At 40.8% G+C, this 18,621-nt stretch overlaps 2 protein-coding genes and 2 non-coding genes across 5 annotated transcripts in view; 3 read left to right on the top strand and 1 right to left on the bottom strand.

Moving 5' to 3' along the window:
* Positions 1-2,541, bottom strand: part of Cog4 (component of oligomeric golgi complex 4) — a 39,923-nt gene extending 37,382 nt beyond the window's left edge. The window contains exons 1-2 of one of the 2 annotated variants that reach the window (XM_028891100.2): positions 2,338-2,541; positions 1,770-1,826 (exon numbers count right to left, since the gene is read on the bottom strand). In XM_028891100.2, the coding sequence (XP_028746933.1) occupies positions 1,770-1,826; positions 2,338-2,496 (216 nt within the window). In that variant the 5' untranslated portion in view covers positions 2,497-2,541. The remainder of the gene's footprint in view (positions 1-1,769; positions 1,827-2,337) is intronic. The other variant, XM_028891101.2, reaches the window with a different exon arrangement.
* Positions 2,542-2,746: 205 nt separating this feature from the next.
* Positions 2,747-18,621, top strand: part of Sf3b3 (splicing factor 3b subunit 3) — a 40,182-nt gene continuing 24,307 nt past the window's right edge. Inside the window, exons 1-10 of the mRNA XM_028891098.2 lie at positions 2,747-3,011; positions 5,100-5,237; positions 6,661-6,987; positions 7,703-7,875; positions 8,786-8,927; positions 11,605-11,717; positions 13,327-13,464; positions 14,475-14,578; positions 16,209-16,374; positions 17,383-17,478. Coding sequence (XP_028746931.1) covers positions 5,168-5,237; positions 6,661-6,987; positions 7,703-7,875; positions 8,786-8,927; positions 11,605-11,717; positions 13,327-13,464; positions 14,475-14,578; positions 16,209-16,374; positions 17,383-17,478 — 1,329 coding nt within the window. The 5' untranslated portion in view covers positions 2,747-3,011; positions 5,100-5,167. The remainder of the gene's footprint in view (positions 3,012-5,099; positions 5,238-6,660; positions 6,988-7,702; positions 7,876-8,785; positions 8,928-11,604; positions 11,718-13,326; positions 13,465-14,474; positions 14,579-16,208; positions 16,375-17,382; positions 17,479-18,621) is intronic.
* LOC114708103 lies at positions 7,289-7,367 on the top strand. Its single transcript, XR_003736743.1, has one exon. It is a non-coding gene; the product is annotated as a small nucleolar RNA SNORD111 (small nucleolar RNA).
* On the top strand, positions 13,021-13,108 carry LOC114708102. Its single transcript, XR_003736742.1, has one exon. It is a non-coding gene; the product is annotated as a small nucleolar RNA SNORD111 (small nucleolar RNA).

Genomic DNA, 18,621 nt, shown 5'->3' with positions numbered 1-18,621 from the left:
GGTTTTCAAGACAGGTTTTCTTTGTGTAGCTTTGCGCCTTTCCTGAAAATCACTCTGTAGTCCAGGCTGGCCTTGAACTCACAGATCCATCTGCCTCTGCCTCTGGAGTGCTGGGATTAAAGGTGTGCACCACCACTGCCCAGCATAGAAATTTTCTTAATGATAATAATAATAATAAAAGGAAAAAAAAAGTTATCTAACTTAGCCAGGCGTACTGGCACACATCTTTAATTCCAGCACTGGGAGGAAGAGGCAGTTGGATCTCTGTGAGTTTGAAGCCAGCCTTCTATGCATATCAAGTTCTCAGACAGCCAGTACTACTTAGAGAAACCCTGTCTCAAAACAACAACAAACCAACTAGAAACAGTTATCTAACTCAACCTAGCTAAAAGGTGAATCCCATTTCAATTTTTTTCCTCCCACATAGTCCCTTTGGACATCATCAACATTGCTTTGGTTTGTTGTGGTAGACTAAACAACTGGCTATGAAATCTTCCTCATGTTCTTTTGATATAATATCTCATGTAACTTGGGGTGATCTCTCACTTGTTCTGAAACACAGGATGACTATGAACTCTTCTTTCCTTACTTCCCAAGTGCTAGGATTATAGTCATGTGCCTATCACATATTTCAAGTATACCTGATTCCATCTAGCAGCTTAATACAATGGGAACAAATAAATGTTTATTCCATACTATTTGTAGAGTGTTTCACACAAACAGACTCTACAATTTAGTGAGTAATCCAGATGTGTGGTGATGCACCTTTGTTATCCCAGCACTCAGGAGACAGGCAGGAGTTAAGGCCAGTTTTAGCTACATAGTCAATTTGAGGCCTGTGTGAGCCAAGTGAGACCCTGTCTCAAAATCAAATCAAGGACTGGAGTTTGATCCTCAGGACCCACATGGTACCAGGGGAGACACTTCTGAAAGTTGTCCTTTGACTTCTAAACTTGTGTTATGACAGACTTGCTCCCCCCACATAAATGTTAAAAAGAAACAACATAAAATGTAGTAGCTAAACAAATGAAATTTCCAAAGAGGCCATAATTAAAAAAAAAAAAAAATCCTTTCTTCCTGTGTACTTAGTATCCAGAGGGGATAATTATGAGCCAACATTACCTATATAAGATCTCAAAAAGTTCCCCAATGTACTAATTGACTTAATGAATATAGTTAGGAATGTTAAGTCAAGGCGTTGAACTCTAATACACTTCTTGCTGAGAAAGTGTGAGAAACTGCTAAAGTTGATGAAACGCAATGTTTGAAAATATTCGAAGATAGTAATGATTCCCCCCCCCTCCAACACACACACATTAAAATGCTTTGAGAGGTGCATGACATTAATCCCAGCACTTGAATGATAGAGGCAGTCTGATGACTGAGTTCAAGGTAAACCTGATCTACATAGTGAGTTGCAGGCCAGGTAGGGCTACAGAGTTAGACCCTATCTAAAAAGAAAAAAGTTCACTGGGAAAAACAGTTGCTAAACTTTTAGATCATAGTTTACATCCGACTGTAAAGGATTCCAACCACATTGGAAAATGAACTGACAGCATCAGGTTGCCATGGAAAAATAAAGAAGATATAAAGAGATAACATGCTACCAACTGAAAGGAATCAGAATTCTGTCCACACCGTTACTTGACAATACATCTAAAGTACAAGAGATGAAATGACTTGTCTGTGATTAGATAGCTGTGCCTTCGTCTTTAAAATTCAAACTCTTAGTAGGGAGCTTTCAAACTCCTAAAGAGTTGTGGGCTCACCTGTAATACCAGCAGCTTGGGAGGTTGCCACAGGAAGGTAGCAAATTTGAAGACAGTCTGGGCAACAAAACGAGACCATCTCAAATTAAGAAAATGTCCAAACTTCTACAAAGCTCTGCATTTAACTGAAATGCTAAAATGACACACATAATCATTCCCTACAAAATAGTCTTAAAACTTCAAGCTACTTTGCAATAACTTCTCCCTTAAATGAGTCAGAAGTTTCATAACTTTTCACTTCTCAAGCCAAAGCATTCTGAAATCAAACAATTTATATATTTACATATATATATTTACATATATATGTAAATGTATGCATGTATAATAACACAAACCACTTCCAGTTTTACTCGTCATGGAAACCAATACCGGGACAGACCAAGAAAAAAGATAGTCCATGCAACAGGCCAAATAAGCTTGAGAGAACAGAATTGACAGGTGTACCCAAATGCCCAACTACACTAAAGCGTCTTTGATAAGCGCTTTTTAGTTTCCCTGGTAGAGACTGACGCCTCCGATGTACTGTGCCGCTGAATTCCTCCAGGAAAACGGAGGCTCAGCTCCCCACCTCCTCGCCGCAGAGTCGTTCGTACACAGCTTCCAGGTCCTGCAGGTCTGTCAGGGAGCGAATGAGCTCGGTGGAGATTTCGGAGCAGCGGCCTCCTCCCACACCCTCCGGTGGCGGAGGCGCTCCGGACAACTTCTGAGGGGATTCCACGTCCGCCATCTTGGTTCCTATTAGGCGCTTCCGGGATCGCGAGGTCCCCTCTGAGTTGGCGCGGCGACCCTGTGGGCTGTCCACAGAAATGCCCGATCAAATGAATTTGAAGTCTACTTTTAAAATTAATCTTCCATCCTACAGCAAATCTACCGTAATACGTAATATTTAAATAACTTAAAAGACCGCAGAAACGAGACGAAAGCATTTTAGAATTACCTATATTTATCAGGCGGAGGCTGGGTCCCTTCTCCCGTCGCGCGCTACCCGAAGGCCCGTCTCGAGGGCTAATGGCGGACGTGGGCGGCTTGGCTCTGGCGGCGGCTTAGGCCTTGGAGGAATTCAGCATCCATCGGAGACCGACGCCATCCTTCTTGCACCAGGGTAGAGAAGTGGCCTCGCGGCCTCTCTGTCGCGACAGGAGTGGAGAGCGGCCGCGCGCGTGCGCTCGAGAGAGAGCGAGCTTAGCTTCTCGGCCCTTGGGCGGGAGTCGCGGAGGCAGTTTTAGGCCGGAGAGAGATTCGGTAGGCGAGAGGAGACGAGGGAAAGGCTCGCGGCGCGCCGATGGCTGCCTGGGCTCCTCCCCACGCTTCTTCGGTTCGCGGAGCGGGGACGAGGCCTTCCCAGGAAGGCTTGCAAGCCTGACGCGGCGGCACACTCGTAATGTTGCCGGCACGCGGGGAGGTCGAGGCAGGGTCCTCGGGAGTGGGGCGCCCGCGGTGACAGTGAGGTTCTGGAGGGAAGGACGTTCCTAACGCGGAGATGGGAGAGCTCGGCTTGTTGAAAGGGCGTAAAAACAACAGAAGCAGTCCTCGGGTCCGAGAATCCGGTTTGGATTTTGTTTTGTCCTCTGAACCTGTTTTCTCCTATTAAAAAAATAAAATAAAATAAAGGAGGTAAATAGTATCTGCCCGAAGCTTGTGCAAGATTGTAAAAGAGGAGGTGATCTTGGCACCTTCTTAGATTGGGGGAGGGGCCGCGAGGAAAGCTTTCCGAGTTTTGGCGGTTAAAGTTGGCTGATATTTTAGTATTGGAGTAACGAGATCTTCTTCCAGGGCGCACCCCTTCAATATGGTAGGCAATCCGCTTGTTTTAGTGTTTAATGAGTGAGTAGGCGTTCATTTTCATCGTTCCTCTGAAGTGTAACCTAGTGGTCCGAGCTCTTGCACAAGGCCAGGGGTTTCGGTCCCGTCGCCACAGACACAAAATTCTCCAATAGTTAAGAGACGCAAGTGAAAACTAGACCAAGATGCCAATTTTTATCTGTTAAAGCAAATGTCCAAAGTCTTAACATCACTTTGGCTGCTGACGGTGCGGTTCTTCTAAATTGTGAGGTCCTCTAAAAGTCAGAACCAAATTTTAACGATTTTAAATTTTAAATCTCTCAATCTCAATTTCACTTCTGGGAATAAATCTTAGAGGTATGCTCATGAACCTGTATATGTAATATTAACAGTTTGTCTAATTGAATGGTAATGTAGCCATTGAACAGGATTCCCTGTATTTGCAGCAAAAAACGGCTCTTTACTGGTGTTTCAAAGTAATTCATAAAGAAGTTGCAATGTAGTGAGTATAGTTAGTACCCAGCCTTTGGTTAAAGAGAGGACATGCACTGTGTGTTCTTGAATATTCATACACATATATAAGCATATGGAAAGATGAAGTTGGAGAGATTGATTCCCAAAGAGAATTGAGTGGCTGGGAAATGGATCTGAAGTTTTTACCATGCATTTGAGTTTTGAATGATGTGAATGTAGCCTGTTGGACTACAGTTAACCATAGATTTTCGTTTGTCTGACAAAAACCATAGAGGCTTGTTGCATTAATTGAACAAGTTCTAGTTCCTGGCAGTTCACTACTTTCTATATGTTGGGCAATGGATATAATTTTTGAGATTAAGTTTCCTTGACCATAGTTTGTTTTCTTTTTGTATTAGAGTCTGGAACTGAGTATGTAGCTTAGGCTGGCCAGTGAACTTGTAGTAATCTTCTTTCTGTCTCTCCAGTTCTGGGATTACAGAAGAGAGCCATGATGCCTAGCTTCCCCCCCACCCCAAAATGGGTATTGCTGGGTGTAGTGGTGCATACCTTTAATCTCAGTACCTGGGAGGCAGAGGCAAGAGGATCTCTGAGTTCCAAGACAGCCAGAACTACAAATGAGACGGTGTCTCAAAGAAAAAGGAAAAACCTAAGACAGGGTATTGCTGTATTGTCGATTCTGGAATTCACTGTGTAGCTCAGATTGGTCTTACACTTGGAAATCTTTTCCTGCTTCAGCCTCTTAGCGCTCAGAATGCAGGTTCATGCCAATATGTAGGCTTTCATGGGATTCATGTGAGATGAAACGCAAAGGATGTAACATACTAGAATGGTGCCTAGCATATATATGATGCTGTATTTTTCTTTTCCCTTGAGAATGAACCCCAGGGCCTTGTGCATGCTAAACAAGGATTCTAGCAATGAGCTACATCCCCAGCCTGAAAAGGCTCTCTTAATGATAAATGTGGTGTTTTGCAGTAGGCCTTAACTCTGCTGGTTAAGACAGCTTCAACCAGAAATTCCCATACAGAATTTCTTTTAACAACAGTCATTTTTCTGTTTTTGTATTTGTAGCCGGCTCTGACTTGATACTGTTGGTGTAGACAAAAGTCCAAAGTGCTGTTTCAGTCTTGCTTGTCGTCATGTTTCTGTATAACTTGACCCTACAGCGGGCCACTGGCATCAGCTTTGCCATCCATGGCAACTTCTCCGGTAAGTTCTCCAGGCATTAACTTTGGGAACTGAAGTAGACTAATATATATATATATATTTATAGCTTAAGCTTTTGTTGAGGAAATTTATTGTTTTCCATTAAGAAAATATTGGTGTGGTTTGTGTTAAATTATGGTGTACTATCCGTCACCTAGTTTCAGGTGCATTTCTTTCCATTTAATGATTCTAAGTATAGGTGCATATCTTTTCTCAAATTGTGTATGTTGTGAGACATAGGCTGTATAAGTCATGGTCTTTTTTCCCAAGACAGTCTCACTTTAGTCCAAGATAGCCTCACTTAGTAGTCCTCCTGCCTTAGCCTCCCAGAGCTGGGATTACAGGTTCTTAATCTGGAGTTTGATATCAGATTTGCTAAAAAGAATATCTTAACTGGGTGTGATAGTTCACGCCTATAGCTCTGGCACTCTGGAGGCTGAGATACTATGAGCATGAGTTCAAGGCCAACCTGAAGTCTGAAGTACATGGTGAGTTTGAGGCTAGCCTAAAATACATAATATATAGTCAGTCTCAGTCAGTCTCTGTCTCTCTCTCTCTCTCTCTGTCTCTCTGTCTTTCCATGACACTCTCTGTCTCTGTCTCTGTCTCTGTCTCTCTCTCTCTCTCTCTCTGTCTTTCCAAGACAGGGTTTCTCTCTGTAGCCTTGACAGTTCTGGTGGAACCAGCTCTGTAGATCAGTCTGGCCTTGAATTCACAGAGATCTGCCTACCTTTCCCGAGAGTGCTGAGGTTAAAGGCATGTGCTGCTACCACCACCACCTTGCTAAGATACATAGTCTTTTTTTGTTGTTGTTGTTGTTTTTGGTTTTTTTGAGACAGGGTTTCTCTGTGTAGCTTTGCGCCTTTCCTGGATCTCTCTCTGTAGCCCAGGCTGGCCTCGAACTCACAGAGATCTGCCTGGCTCTGCCTCCCAAGTGCTGGGATTAAAGACGTGCGCCACCACCGCCCGGCAATACATAGTCTTTATAAAAAAAAAAAAAAAAGAAAGAAAGAAAAGGACTGGCAAGATAGCTTCTCCAGTGAAAGCACTTGTTGCTTGAGCCAGACAACTAAGAGAGTTAGCATTGTGGGTAAAGTGCTTGCTGTATTAGCATAATCTGAGAGCATGCAGCACCATTATCAGTAACAGATACTTCCCAGTTGTGTATATTGGTGATCAATTTTATGAAAATAAGGTTGTTTTGTTTTGGTTTTTTACTTATGTAACCCTTTATAAAAGGCTTTTTTTGATAATTACTTTGGTTAGGTCAATTCTGGGGAAAGTACCTTTTCAAGTAGAATAAATTAATTCAAAACATAGATTCCCCCAACTAATTTAATTCCAGTTGTCTCACTGACTTTTCTATCCATCTCTATTTTGAGGGCTCATTCTGGGTGTTTATGATCTTTATTTTTTGGTGACTTAGGAACCAAACAACAGGAAATTGTTGTTTCTCGTGGGAAGATCTTGGAATTACTTCGCCCAGACCCTAACACTGGCAAAGTACATACCCTCCTCACTGTGGAAGTATTTGGTGTTATCCGGTCACTTATGGCCTTTAGGCTAACAGGTGGAACCAAAGACTACATTGTAGTTGGTAGTGACTCGGGCCGAATTGTTATCTTGGAATACCAGCCATCTAAGAATATGTTTGAGAAAATTCACCAAGAAACTTTTGGCAAAAGTGGATGTCGCCGTATTGTTCCTGGCCAGTTCTTAGCTGTGGATCCCAAAGGAAGAGCTGTTATGATCAGTGAGTGACTTACTTTATTTGCTCTTGAGTGCTTCTCTGATTTTTCCATGTGCTCAATGTGCTATATAACATGCTGCAATCTTTGCAGTGTGCTAGTCTATCACTTAATGTGCTAACGTTTGGCATTACATTTGTATTTACTCCAATTTATGCTGGTTTAATTTTGTTAAAGGTTTCCTGTTAAAATAGTAGGAAAGTCATAAAGTAACTACTTTTTATCTATCTGGGAAAAATAAATTCACCTGCAGCAAAGGCTACAGTGAAGTGATCTTAGTTGTGTAGTCAATGTGGTTGCTTTCTTCAGCCTGAAGTGATGATTCACATTCATGTCTCTTCTCTGATGAATTCATGAGGGAAATTCTGTGTATCTGATCAGGCCTCTAGAGGGCAACCCTTTGAGCAATTACAAAACCACTAGGCCTAATTCAACAATGAGCTATAACAAATATAGTAGGTACTGTTGTGTTTCCTAGTGTCTTTAAGTCCAGGGAACCTTAATTTTTTGAAGAATTAGGGGGATATTAAGTTTTTTTATTAGAAAGGAGGGGTTATAATGATTTTGTTGCCTGCTAACAATAGAGGGCTGTACACGACTTGTATAGTTAGTGATGATTGTTAACAATGTTATTTTAAAAGAATAAGCATTGTGTATATCCTAAGTGTCTGTCTCTTCATCATGTGGAAATCTGGTATGTTTCATCTCCTTCAACTATAGGTGCAATTGAGAAGCAAAAATTGGTATATATCTTGAACAGAGATGCTGCAGCCCGACTTACCATTTCATCTCCCCTGGAGGCCCACAAAGCGAACACTCTAGTATATCATGTGGTTGGAGTAGATGTGGGATTTGAAAATCCTATGTTTGCTTGTCTGGAAATGGATTATGAGGTACTGAAGACTAGTGTGCTCTCTCTATCTTTCTTTTTTTTTTTTTTTTAGTCATCTCAATCTTTTCCCTAAAATAATTTCCTTTGTTGTGTGTGGGGGGCCCAGATTACTCAAGGTCAGAGAATCTGAGCTTGCCTTACCCAGCAGGGATGCATAATGGGGTGATTTGGCCACAGGCATGGTTACCAGGTGTTTTGAAGGGTCTGTAGTTGGCTGTACATTGTGCTTTAATTTTGAAAGGAGGAGGTCTTTTGCCTCTCTCCTTGGCATTGGACAAAAAACCCTTTGTAATAAACCTTGAGACTTGACTGGGTATTGACTCGGCCCTCCTGAAGCTGTCCTGTGTCTGTCTTTCTTATGTCTCTTTCTATCATTTCCTCATTCCTCTCCTCCCCACAAGAACCAGTCGGAGCTGGATTCCATTAGACTCCCACGCTGTGTGGATGTAGATCTTAAATTAGTATTATTTAAATTATTTTCTCTTAAATCATTCTTGCCAGAAGACCTTTTTCACATTATAAATACTTTACTGAAAGCCTTCAGAATGTTTGCACTTGACTATGTCTTATCCTTTGCTATGATTTAAGTGACTGCTCTGTGGACTGAGATATTGGGAGGAGCTGCATGAGAAATGCCAAGTTCTATTTGGTGTATTTTTTTAAAAAATGGAAATAGTGAATGGCAAAGGATACCACTCTGCTCTGGACAGAAAGCAGCATCCTCTGGTGGTGGCATCCCTGGATCCAGAATAGAGATCTGGGTCCTTGTAGCTCTACCATTTTTATAGTAGCATGAACTTTATCACACTATTTGGAATCTGTGAACCTTTACTTCTTGTGCATATGCAAGGTCCTGATATCCTTTCTCAGTCTAAAACTTGCTGATTAATCTTTGTGGCACTGTCCTACAGGAAGCAGACAATGATCCAACAGGGGAAGCAGCAGCTAACACCCAGCAGACGCTCACTTTCTATGAATTAGACCTTGGTTTAAATCACGTGGTTCGAAAATACAGTGAACCCCTGGAGGAACATGGCAACTTCCTTATTACAGGTACTTTTCTCTAATGCTGCTTCGTGCCTTTTTAAAAAATATACGTTACTTTATATGGGTGTTTTGCTTTTGTATGTCTATGGAGGCCAGAAGAAGACATTGGATCCCTATGAACTGGAGTTACAGAATATTGTGGGTCACCATGTGGGTACTAGGAATTGAACCCCCAGTCTCTGGAAGAGCAACCAGTGCTCTTAACTGCTGAGCCATCTCTCCAACCTGTTTTGTATCTTTTACTTGCTCCATTTTATGCCTAAACTTAATAGATTTGACCACATAGGATTTGGGTCTTTTTTTTTTTTTTAAAAAAGATTTATTTATTTAATTTTTTAAAAAGATTTATTTATTTATTATGTATACAGCATGTATGACTGCAGGCCAGAAGAGGGCACCATATCTCATTACAGATGGTTGTGAGCCACCATGTGGTTGCTGGGAATTGAACTCAGGACCTCTGGAAGAGCAGTCAGTGCTCTTAACCCCTGAGCCATCTCTCCAGCCCTTATTTATTTATTTATTATGTATACAGTGTTCTGTCTGCATGCCAGATCTCATTATAGATGGTTGTGAGCCACCATGTGGTTCCTGGGAATTGAACTCAGGACCTCTGGAAGAACAGCCAGTACTCTTAACTGCTGAGCCATCTCTCCAGCCCCCAGGATTTGGGTCTTAATCCCTGTGTATGTTTCTGTTCTGTTACTTTAGACAATTTCTCTCTTTTTTTTTTTTTGTTTTTGTTTTTTCGAGACAGGATTTCTCTGTGTAACAGTCCTGGCTGTCCTGGATCTCACTTTGTAGATAGACAAGGCTGGCCTCGAACTCACTGAGATCTGCCTGCCTTTGCCTTCCAAGTGCTGGGATTAAAGAGGACAATTTCTCATCCTGTAGTCTTGGTTAAGTAGTTCGAGCTGACCTTGAACTCTTGGCAGTTCTTGCCTTAGTCCCCTGGTGTTGGAATTACAGATGTTGGTTACCATACCAAGCTTCTGTTTTTCTTGAGGCTAAATTTTAAGATGGTAAAGTGATTTTTAAAAAGAAAAGACTGGGTGCCATGTGTCTTTATCCCCAGCAGGGAATCTCTGAATTGGAGGCCAGCCTGGTCCACAGAATGAGTTCTAGGACAGCCAGGGCTTCACAGAGAAACCCTGTCTGTAAAAACAAAAGATGCTATGCCAAGTATTTGAAATATCTAGCTCTTTAATAACGCTTATACTATGAGTATGTAGACAAGTCAGTTTATGAATTTGAAAATTTAGATGAAATACTATAAAAAGCATTACTAATATTGATCTAAAGAGAAATTGATGGCCCCCAAGGTGGCATAACAGGTCAAGGTGCTTGCCACCAACCTTAAAAACTGGGTTTGATGCTTGGAACTACAACATCTTTGGAAGGAGAAAACCTACTCCTGTGGTGGGCCACTGGCCTTCACATAAACACCATTGTCCATGTCTATATTGGCACCTGAAAGTTTTGTTTTTGGCTTTTATTTTTGTGTGTGAATATGTCTGTAAGTTAATGCCTCTTGCATGTGGGTGTCCAAGGAGGACATAAGAGGATCTGGAGCTGCAGTCATGGGCAGTTATTGAGCTGCCTGACTTGAGTATTAGGAACTGAACTTGAGTCCTCTGAAGAGCAACAAGTGCTCTTAACTGCTTAGCCATCCCTCAACAACCACCCTCATTTATTTATTTATTCATTCATTTATTCATTCATTTGTTTATTTATTTTAAATTTAAATTATTTATTTTAAAATTCCACCGGGTGTGGTGATATACCCAGCATTTGAGAGCATTTGAGAGGCAGAGGCAGTTGGATCTTACTGTGTTTGAGGTCAGCCACAGATATATATATGATGAGACACCTGTCTCAAAAGCAAAAAGAACCCAAAATATTTATTTATTTATTTATAAAACTGCTGGACGGCAGTGGTGCATGCCTTTAATCCCAGTACTCAGGAGACAGAGCCAGGCAGATCTCTGAGTTTGAAGCCAGTCTGGTCTACAGAGTGAGATCCAGGACAGGCACCAAAACTTCACAGAGAAACCCTGTCTTTAAAACCAAACAAACAAAAAGAATAGAACTATATGCAACTATGTAGCTTTATGTGAATATCAGAACTGAGGAAGGGGCCTGGAGATGTGGCTCGGCAGCTAAGAGCACTGACAGCAAGCCTCAAGGACATCATCCTCCCCATCTCTTCCCCCTAGTGCTGAGATTACAGGGTGCGCTTTCACTTAGACTTTTAAATGGTCCTTTTGCTTTTGCTTGTGTGGAAAGCACTTTGCCAACTGGGCCCCTATTTTTGTCTTTTGAAATTCTCTCATATAACTCAGGCTGTAGATAAATCTTAAACTCTTGATCCTTCCAAGTGCTAGGATTACAGATGGAAACTACCATTCCTGGCTTTATTTTAATTTTTAAGAGACAGGATCTCATACAGCTCAGACTAGCCCCAAACTCACTGTGTAACTGAAGGTGACTTGACTTTTGATCCATTTGCTTCCACCTTTTAAGTACTTTATTTAAAGTGGACATCAGGAAGAAGAAATACTTGGTTGGCTTGCCTTTTAGCTTCTGGCATACAGCATCAAGTGGGAAGGAGAGCAGTTGAAACTAAGAGCAGCTCAGAGTAATTAAGTCACTGTTAACCTTTTTTTATTTTTTCCTCTCACAGTTCCTGGAGGGTCAGATGGTCCAAGTGGAGTGCTGATCTGTTCTGAAAATTATATCACCTATAAGAACTTTGGTGACCAACCAGATATCCGATGTCCAATTCCTAGGAGACGGGTAAGGTCTTTGCCAGAGAGCTGCCTGCTTCTGCCTCCTAAGTGCTGGGATTAAAGGTGTACCCTACCACTGCCTGGTGTCTCTCTCTCTCTCTCTCTCTCTCTCTCTCTCTCACTCACTCACTCTCTCTCTCACTCTCTCACTCTCACTCTCACATTTATTATTTTGTGTCATGCATGCCGAGGTACATGTATGGAGGTTGGAGGACAAACTTCAGCAGTCAGTTTCGTCTTTCCATCATGTGGGTCTCCAGTTGAACTCAGGCTTTTAGCAAGTGTTGCTATCTGTTAAGCCATCTCACTGGCCCCAGTATAGTCTCTTAAATTTATCTGTTGCCATGTTTTAGTTATTTGAAGAAATAAATGCTATTTTTCTAAAACTGGTATTTTTTAAAAAGGAAATTACTATTTTATTGTTAATATTCTAAAGATTTATTTTTTTATGTAATTTGCATATATGCCTGCATGACAGAAGAGGGGATCAGATCCCATTATAGATGATTGTGAGCCACCATATAGTTGTTGGGAATTGAACTCAGGACCTCAGGAAGAACAACCAGTGCTCTTAACCGCTGAGCCATCTCTCCAGCCCTTGTTTATTATTATCTAGCCCAGAATAGTCTTAGAATCTGCAGTTTAGCTCAGGATAAACTTGTCTTTCTATAATCCTTGTGTCCTTCTAAGTGACAGGATTACAGGCATGTGTTACCACGCCTAGTTTATTCTGCTCTTGGACCCAAGACTTTCTACAGGCTAGGTTACAGCACTGCCTGTTGAGCAGATTATTACTTTACTAAGGCAGTACTTGCCTGTTCGCTTTATTATGAGGTTACAAATGATGGCGGTCTATTTATCCTGTGGACACATTACCGATCTTATTCCTGAATCAGTTCATATGTTGCTTCCCCCCAGCTTTGAATTATTTATTTTTAATATTGACTCTGGGTTAAACCTTATAGAATTTAGTTAGTTGTTCTGTGTAGAAGTCACATCAATTTTCTAAAAACCTAAACAGAAATTTAATCTTAGTAAAAGCAGTGAAATCAGCCTGTTAATCAGACAATTATTGAGCATCTGACTGCCAGGACTTTGTATTTAGCTTGGGACAGTGAAGAGCTATAAAACTTCATAAAGAGTTTACTTGCAGAAATATTTTATGAGATGTTAACATTAAAAACTCAAAGCACTAGAGTCACTGCTAAGTGGGAACTTGGTGCTACGCAGGCTGGTTGGTGATGGATGGTTCCCATGGCAATGGGAATAGATGTGGATAGATGTGGTTTTTGTTTTTAAATTTTTACTCACAGCTTGAAATGATGACTTTGATTTCATGTCTCTTCTCTGACATTTGTCTGTGGAGATGATTTTTGCCTTACTGATCTGATCAGGCTGCAGAGCGGAATATTAGCTGTTTCTTGGTTACCGGGGGTTTATTATATATTTCTAGCAGACAAGTTTTAGTTGTTTTGTTCAGTGGGCAGCTTCTGTAGTTAATATTTGTATGTTAGACCTTGAGTAGTTGTCTGTATAGTTCCTGTTGTTAAAGTACTGAATTCTAGAATAAAGAGTACCTATTTCTAAGATGTTGATTATGTCTTTGGCCTTGCTAGAATGACCTGGATGACCCTGAAAGAGGAATGATTTTTGTTTGTTCTGCCACCCATAAGACCAAATCCATGTTCTTCTTTTTGGCCCAAACGGAGCAGGGAGATATCTTTAAGATCACTTTGGAGACAGATGAAGATATGGTAAGTAGACCATGGATAAGGCGGGGGCGGGGGTGTTTGTTGTAGTCTGTTTTGATTTTTAATTTGAATATAATTTAAAGCCTTTGTCTAAAGTACTTGCTATGTATACGTGTAAGATTTACAAAGCTGTTTTGCAAATCATCTGTACATAGCTTTGCCTGAGTTCAGATAGGGAGTAAGTACAGCTGATACTTGACAAGTCAAAAAGAGGGCTTTTGCCTTCCTTGTCTTTGTATATTGTTTTGTCCTGTTTGGCTGTCTCTTGGAGGCCTGGGAAATGGGAAGAGGGGAGGTGGTTGGGGCCTGGGAAAGGTGGAGGGAGGGAAAACTGGCTGGGATGTATGGTATGGGACAAGAATCTTCCTTTTTTTTTTTTTGTTTGTTTGTTTGTTTGTTTTCCAAACAGGCTTTCTCTGTGTAGCTTTGGAGCCTAACCTGGAACTGATTCTGTAGACCAGGCTAGCTTCGAACTAACAGAAATCCGCCTGGCTCTGCCTCCCGAGTGCGTTGCGCCACCACTGCCCAGCAAGAATCTATTTTTAATAAAAGAAAAAGAAATTTAGATATCTTAGAAAGTGGTTACTTTTAGGTTTGAATGTGAAAATGGGTTTCCCATTCTGGCCAATGAGTATCTGTTTTTGTAAAGCCAAAGCTTTTCATGTCTTGGAAGTTGATAATATGCATGATCTTTTGACTTGGTCTTTAACAGTGGGCAAATTTAGTTACCTAGGTAGCCATTTAGTTGGGAATTGGTAAGGTTTGTAAAGGTTAGGTAATCATTTTCAATTTTTCCATGCTGTATAGGCTCAGTCTAAATTCACTTTGGCCTTAAGACAGAAAGAGCAGTAGACAATGTATAAACAAATCAGCCTGGCAGGTCTGAGTTGTTGTTTGTTCAGTTGTGGTTTAGATACTGAGCACAGTGTTTCACTTGGTTCTGCTTGTAATGTACAATAGCGGGCTTCTGTGGCCAAGCTGTACTTGCCTTTACACTAGTCTTCTTGCTCCAGGTAACTGAGATCCGCCTGAAGTATTTTGATACTGTACCTGTTGCTGCGGCTATGTGTGTGCTTAAAACAGGCTTCCTTTTTGTGGCATCGGAATTTGGAAATCAGTGAGTAATCCCTTTATTGTCTCAATTTACCTTGGTTACCATAATAGTAGAAGTTGGCAGAAGGGAGGTGTGCTTTCAGAGCTAGAGAGCTTTTCACAAAATGGTTAAGGTTTTTCAAAGTAAATATTGCTCTCATCTTCTCTTTGTATTCATTCCCCCCCCAGCCCTTTCTTTCTCCCTCTTTTTATAAATCAGTTTTTAAAGTTATTTAAAATTTTACTTTATGTGTATGTATGTGTGCTAAGTGTATGTATATGTGCCATGTGCATATAGAAAGCCAGAAGAGGGCATCGAAACTAGAGTTCCATATGGTTGTGAGCTGTCAAGATAGGGAGGGATACTGGGAACCAACTCAAGTCCTCTGCAAGAGCAGCAAATGCACTTAAGCCGCCGCCGCCCCGCCACCAAGGCATCCTTCTAGTCACTTTTTTTTTGTGTTCATTTTCTTGTTAGCTTCCTTTACTTCAATGGCTTCCATTGCCACCTCTGAATGTCTGCAAAAATATCTTTAGCTGAGTGTGTAGTGTCACATACCTGGATCCCAGCCCTTAGAAAGCTGAGGCAGGAAAATCTCAAGCCCAGCTTGGGCTACTTAGTGTGATGATTGGCTCCAGAAAACTAAAAACCAGAGAGGTTTCTACAAGTACTTCTTGTGCAGAGTTAAACTTGAAGTTCATTAGTACCTACACTGCCTGCCCACAACACCAGTGTGCCGTGATGAGGATTTTTTGTTAATGCCTAAAGAGCTATTGGAGTGACTTGTGAGTTCTCAATTTACCTTTCCTCTGCTACTTTTAATCAAGTGCAGAGTTCTGTTTTTACTTCTTTATTTGGTTCCAATCTAAACTTAATTCGATTGGGTTTCCTGTAAAATCCAGTTTTTATAGAGTCTGTCTCCATATCATCTCAACAAGATAGGACAATCCTTACTGACATTTCCTATATCTCTATATTAACTATCTTTGATGGATTTTCATTGCCAAATGGAAGAAATCTAAACTCTAGTCACCAATTTAAAACCAGTATCCACAACTTCAAATTACTTACAAAAATGACAAGGTCTTGCCAGTATCTGCTAACATGTATACAAAACACTTTACTAATTTAAGTTCACTTATCTCATAATTAAAATGTAGATACTTTCTAGGAGTTTGTGCTATTTCTGCCTTGTCTCCAGACAAGGAAGTGTATGTGGGTATATGGGCAGATGTCAATGTCAAGTATCTTCCTCAAGGCTCTTTACCTTATTTCCTGAAACAAGGTTTTGCACTGAATCTGAAGTGTACTGATTTTGTATAGACTGGCTGACCAGCAAGCTCCAGGGATCCAAGCCTGTCTCCCCAGCTCTGGGATTATAGATGGTTACTGCTGAATCTTGATTTTTACATAGGTGTTAAGAATCAGAACTTAGTTTCCCGGTGCATGTATGTAAAGCATTCTTCCAACTGAGCTATCTATCCCCAGCCCATAATCTTTCCTCAACATGCCATTTGTCTAAGTAGCTTGTTTCATTTGAAATTTTTAAGCTAACTTTGGAAGCAGAACCCATTTCCAGATATACTGAAACATAACTATGCTTAATCGTTTATTCATTACCTATGCCAAAGAAAGTTTCTTTGCTTTTCCCCAGTTACTTATATCAAATTGCCCATCTTGGAGATGACGACGAAGAACCTGAATTTTCATCTGCCATGCCACTAGAAGAAGGAGATACATTCTTCTTTCAGCCAAGACCACTGAAAAACCTGGTGCTGGTTGATGAACTGGACAGCCTCTCTCCCATTCTTTTTTGCCAGGTATTCAATCACTACACTGTGCCAGCCTGTTATTAAATTGAAATGTAATCATTTAAAGTTTTCCTTAAATTGAATTGTAGTCTTAAGAACAACTTGTCTGTGCAATCATTGCTTTGGAAAACTGGTAATTAAAGAGTTCAGGGCCTAAAACCTATCACTCTGAGGAGTATTTGTTTTGAGACAGTCTTACTCTGTGTAGTTCAAATCTAGTTGTGAACTAACTGTCCTCTTGCCTCAGCCTCCTAAGTGCTGGGATTACAGGTTTAAGCTCCCCTGCCTGACCATTGTACAAGATTCAAGTTCAAGACTGTCCTTGGTGCTAGCCATATCATAAGCATATATGTAGATACGTAGTTAATAAATTTTGAAAGTAGTGGTTATGGTAATTGGAATGCCTGAAAACTTATGTTAAAATTGTTTTCATGAGTGAGAAAGTTATAATTACTCAGTGTAATTTGACACTTAAGTGGAAGGAAACACTAATATTCAGGTGCAGGTTATATATAACAACACTTCACTCAATGTCAACGTTCCTGTCTGACTGCTGAACAAATTGCATAAGTTTGTTGTGTTTTTTTGAGACAGGGTTTCTCTGTAGCCCTGGCTGTCCTGGAACTCTCTTAGACCAGGCTGGCCTTGAACTCAGAGATCTGCCTGCCTCTGTGTTGGGATTAAAGGCGTGTGATACTAACCCCTGGCTTTTTTGGTTTTTCAAGACAGGGTTTCTCTGTGCATTCCTTGCTTTCTTGGAACTCACTCTGTAGATCAGGCTGACCACTACCTCAGAGCCTGCTTCTTCCCGCCTCTGCCTCCTCAGTGCTGGGATTAAGCATGCCACCACCACCCAACAATTTTTTGTGGTGTTTGTTGTTGTTTGTTTGTTTAATGTGGAACACTGGGGCCTTTTCTCATTTCCCAGCCATTATATAATTAAACCAGAGACTAGTTTGTCCCCCCATAGTTGTGTTTAAAAACTTAGTACAATAACATTTTCCCCTTGTTGTGCAGATAGCTGATCTGGCCAATGAAGACACTCCACAGCTGTATGTAGCCTGTGGTAGGGGTCCCCGGTCATCTCTGAGAGTCTTAAGGCATGGACTTGAGGTAAGATGGGAATTTCTTGGTTCTCTTTATGGTGTGGAAAGAAGGCCAGCAAAGAACATCATATAGGCTTACTTTGATGAGGTCAATGATAAACTACTGTTTCTGTGAATAAATATGTACTTCCTCTTGTCCCTAAAGTTTATGGAGTTTAGATTACCTTTTCCTTACTAGTATGGTAGCTCCCGGTTCACTCCTTATGACATCTTGGGGAAAGTAAATAACATTTTCTGTGAACGTTTGAATTAGAGTTTGGTTGACAAGGTAGGTCTCAAGAGAACTATTGTCTGTTTTTCATCAGTTTTGTTTAAATATAGCCAAGATGACCTTGGTTTTAAATCTGGCTTTACTAAATAGCAACTTTAAATTTTTGTTCTATAAACTTCACTTAATGATGGCATTTGCTTAATGGATTGTTATATGATTAAGACAGCTTAAGATATGGGATGCTGTAACTGGAAAAGCGGAGGCTTACGTCTAATTTGATCCACAGTAGGTAGAATTAGGAAGATTTAGTTTGTTCAACGTAGTTGTTTTGGAAATCTAAAAGTATTTTCACTGCCAAAATAGTCATTTCGCTAAATTTTGAGTGACCTTGATCAAATTTAGAATCAGCATATGTGTCTGCTTGACTTTTTCTTCTCTTTCTATCTCACCCCCCTTTTTTTTTTTTTTGTTTTTTTTTGTTTTTGTTTTGTTTTGGGATAGGTAGGGTTTCTCTGTGTAGACCTGGCTGTTCTGGAACTTGCTCTATAGACCAGGCTGGCCTTAAAACTCACTGCCTCTGCCTCCTGAGTGTTGAGATTAAAGGCTCGCGCCACCACCCACCTGGCTTCCTTTGTTGTTTTTAAAGATGAGGTCTCACTGTAGCCAGGACTGGCCCCAGGCAGAGCAGTCTCACTGTCCTAACCTGCATGCCAGGAGCTGAAGTTCTCTATTACTTACTGCTCGTTGGCTCCTAGTGAGGATATGCTGCACACTAGTTCTTGCCACACACAAGAAGGAAGCTTTGCGTAGTATAAGAAGGACTCTAGAGTTGCATTTTAATGCCTTGCCTTCTGTCCTTACAACTTTATAAGCAGAGTTTTTGTTATATTTTGAAAATAGTTAAAAAATATATTGCTTTGTTCCTTCTTGTATGTCTGT

The sequence above is a fragment of the Peromyscus leucopus genome, chromosome 5, assembly GCF_004664715.2.
Source record: "Peromyscus leucopus breed LL Stock chromosome 5, UCI_PerLeu_2.1, whole genome shotgun sequence".
NCBI classification, from domain to species: Eukaryota; Metazoa; Chordata; class Mammalia; order Rodentia; family Cricetidae; genus Peromyscus; species Peromyscus leucopus.
Note: the sequence above shows the minus strand (reverse complement) of the source record. Positions and strands in the feature narration are given on the sequence as shown.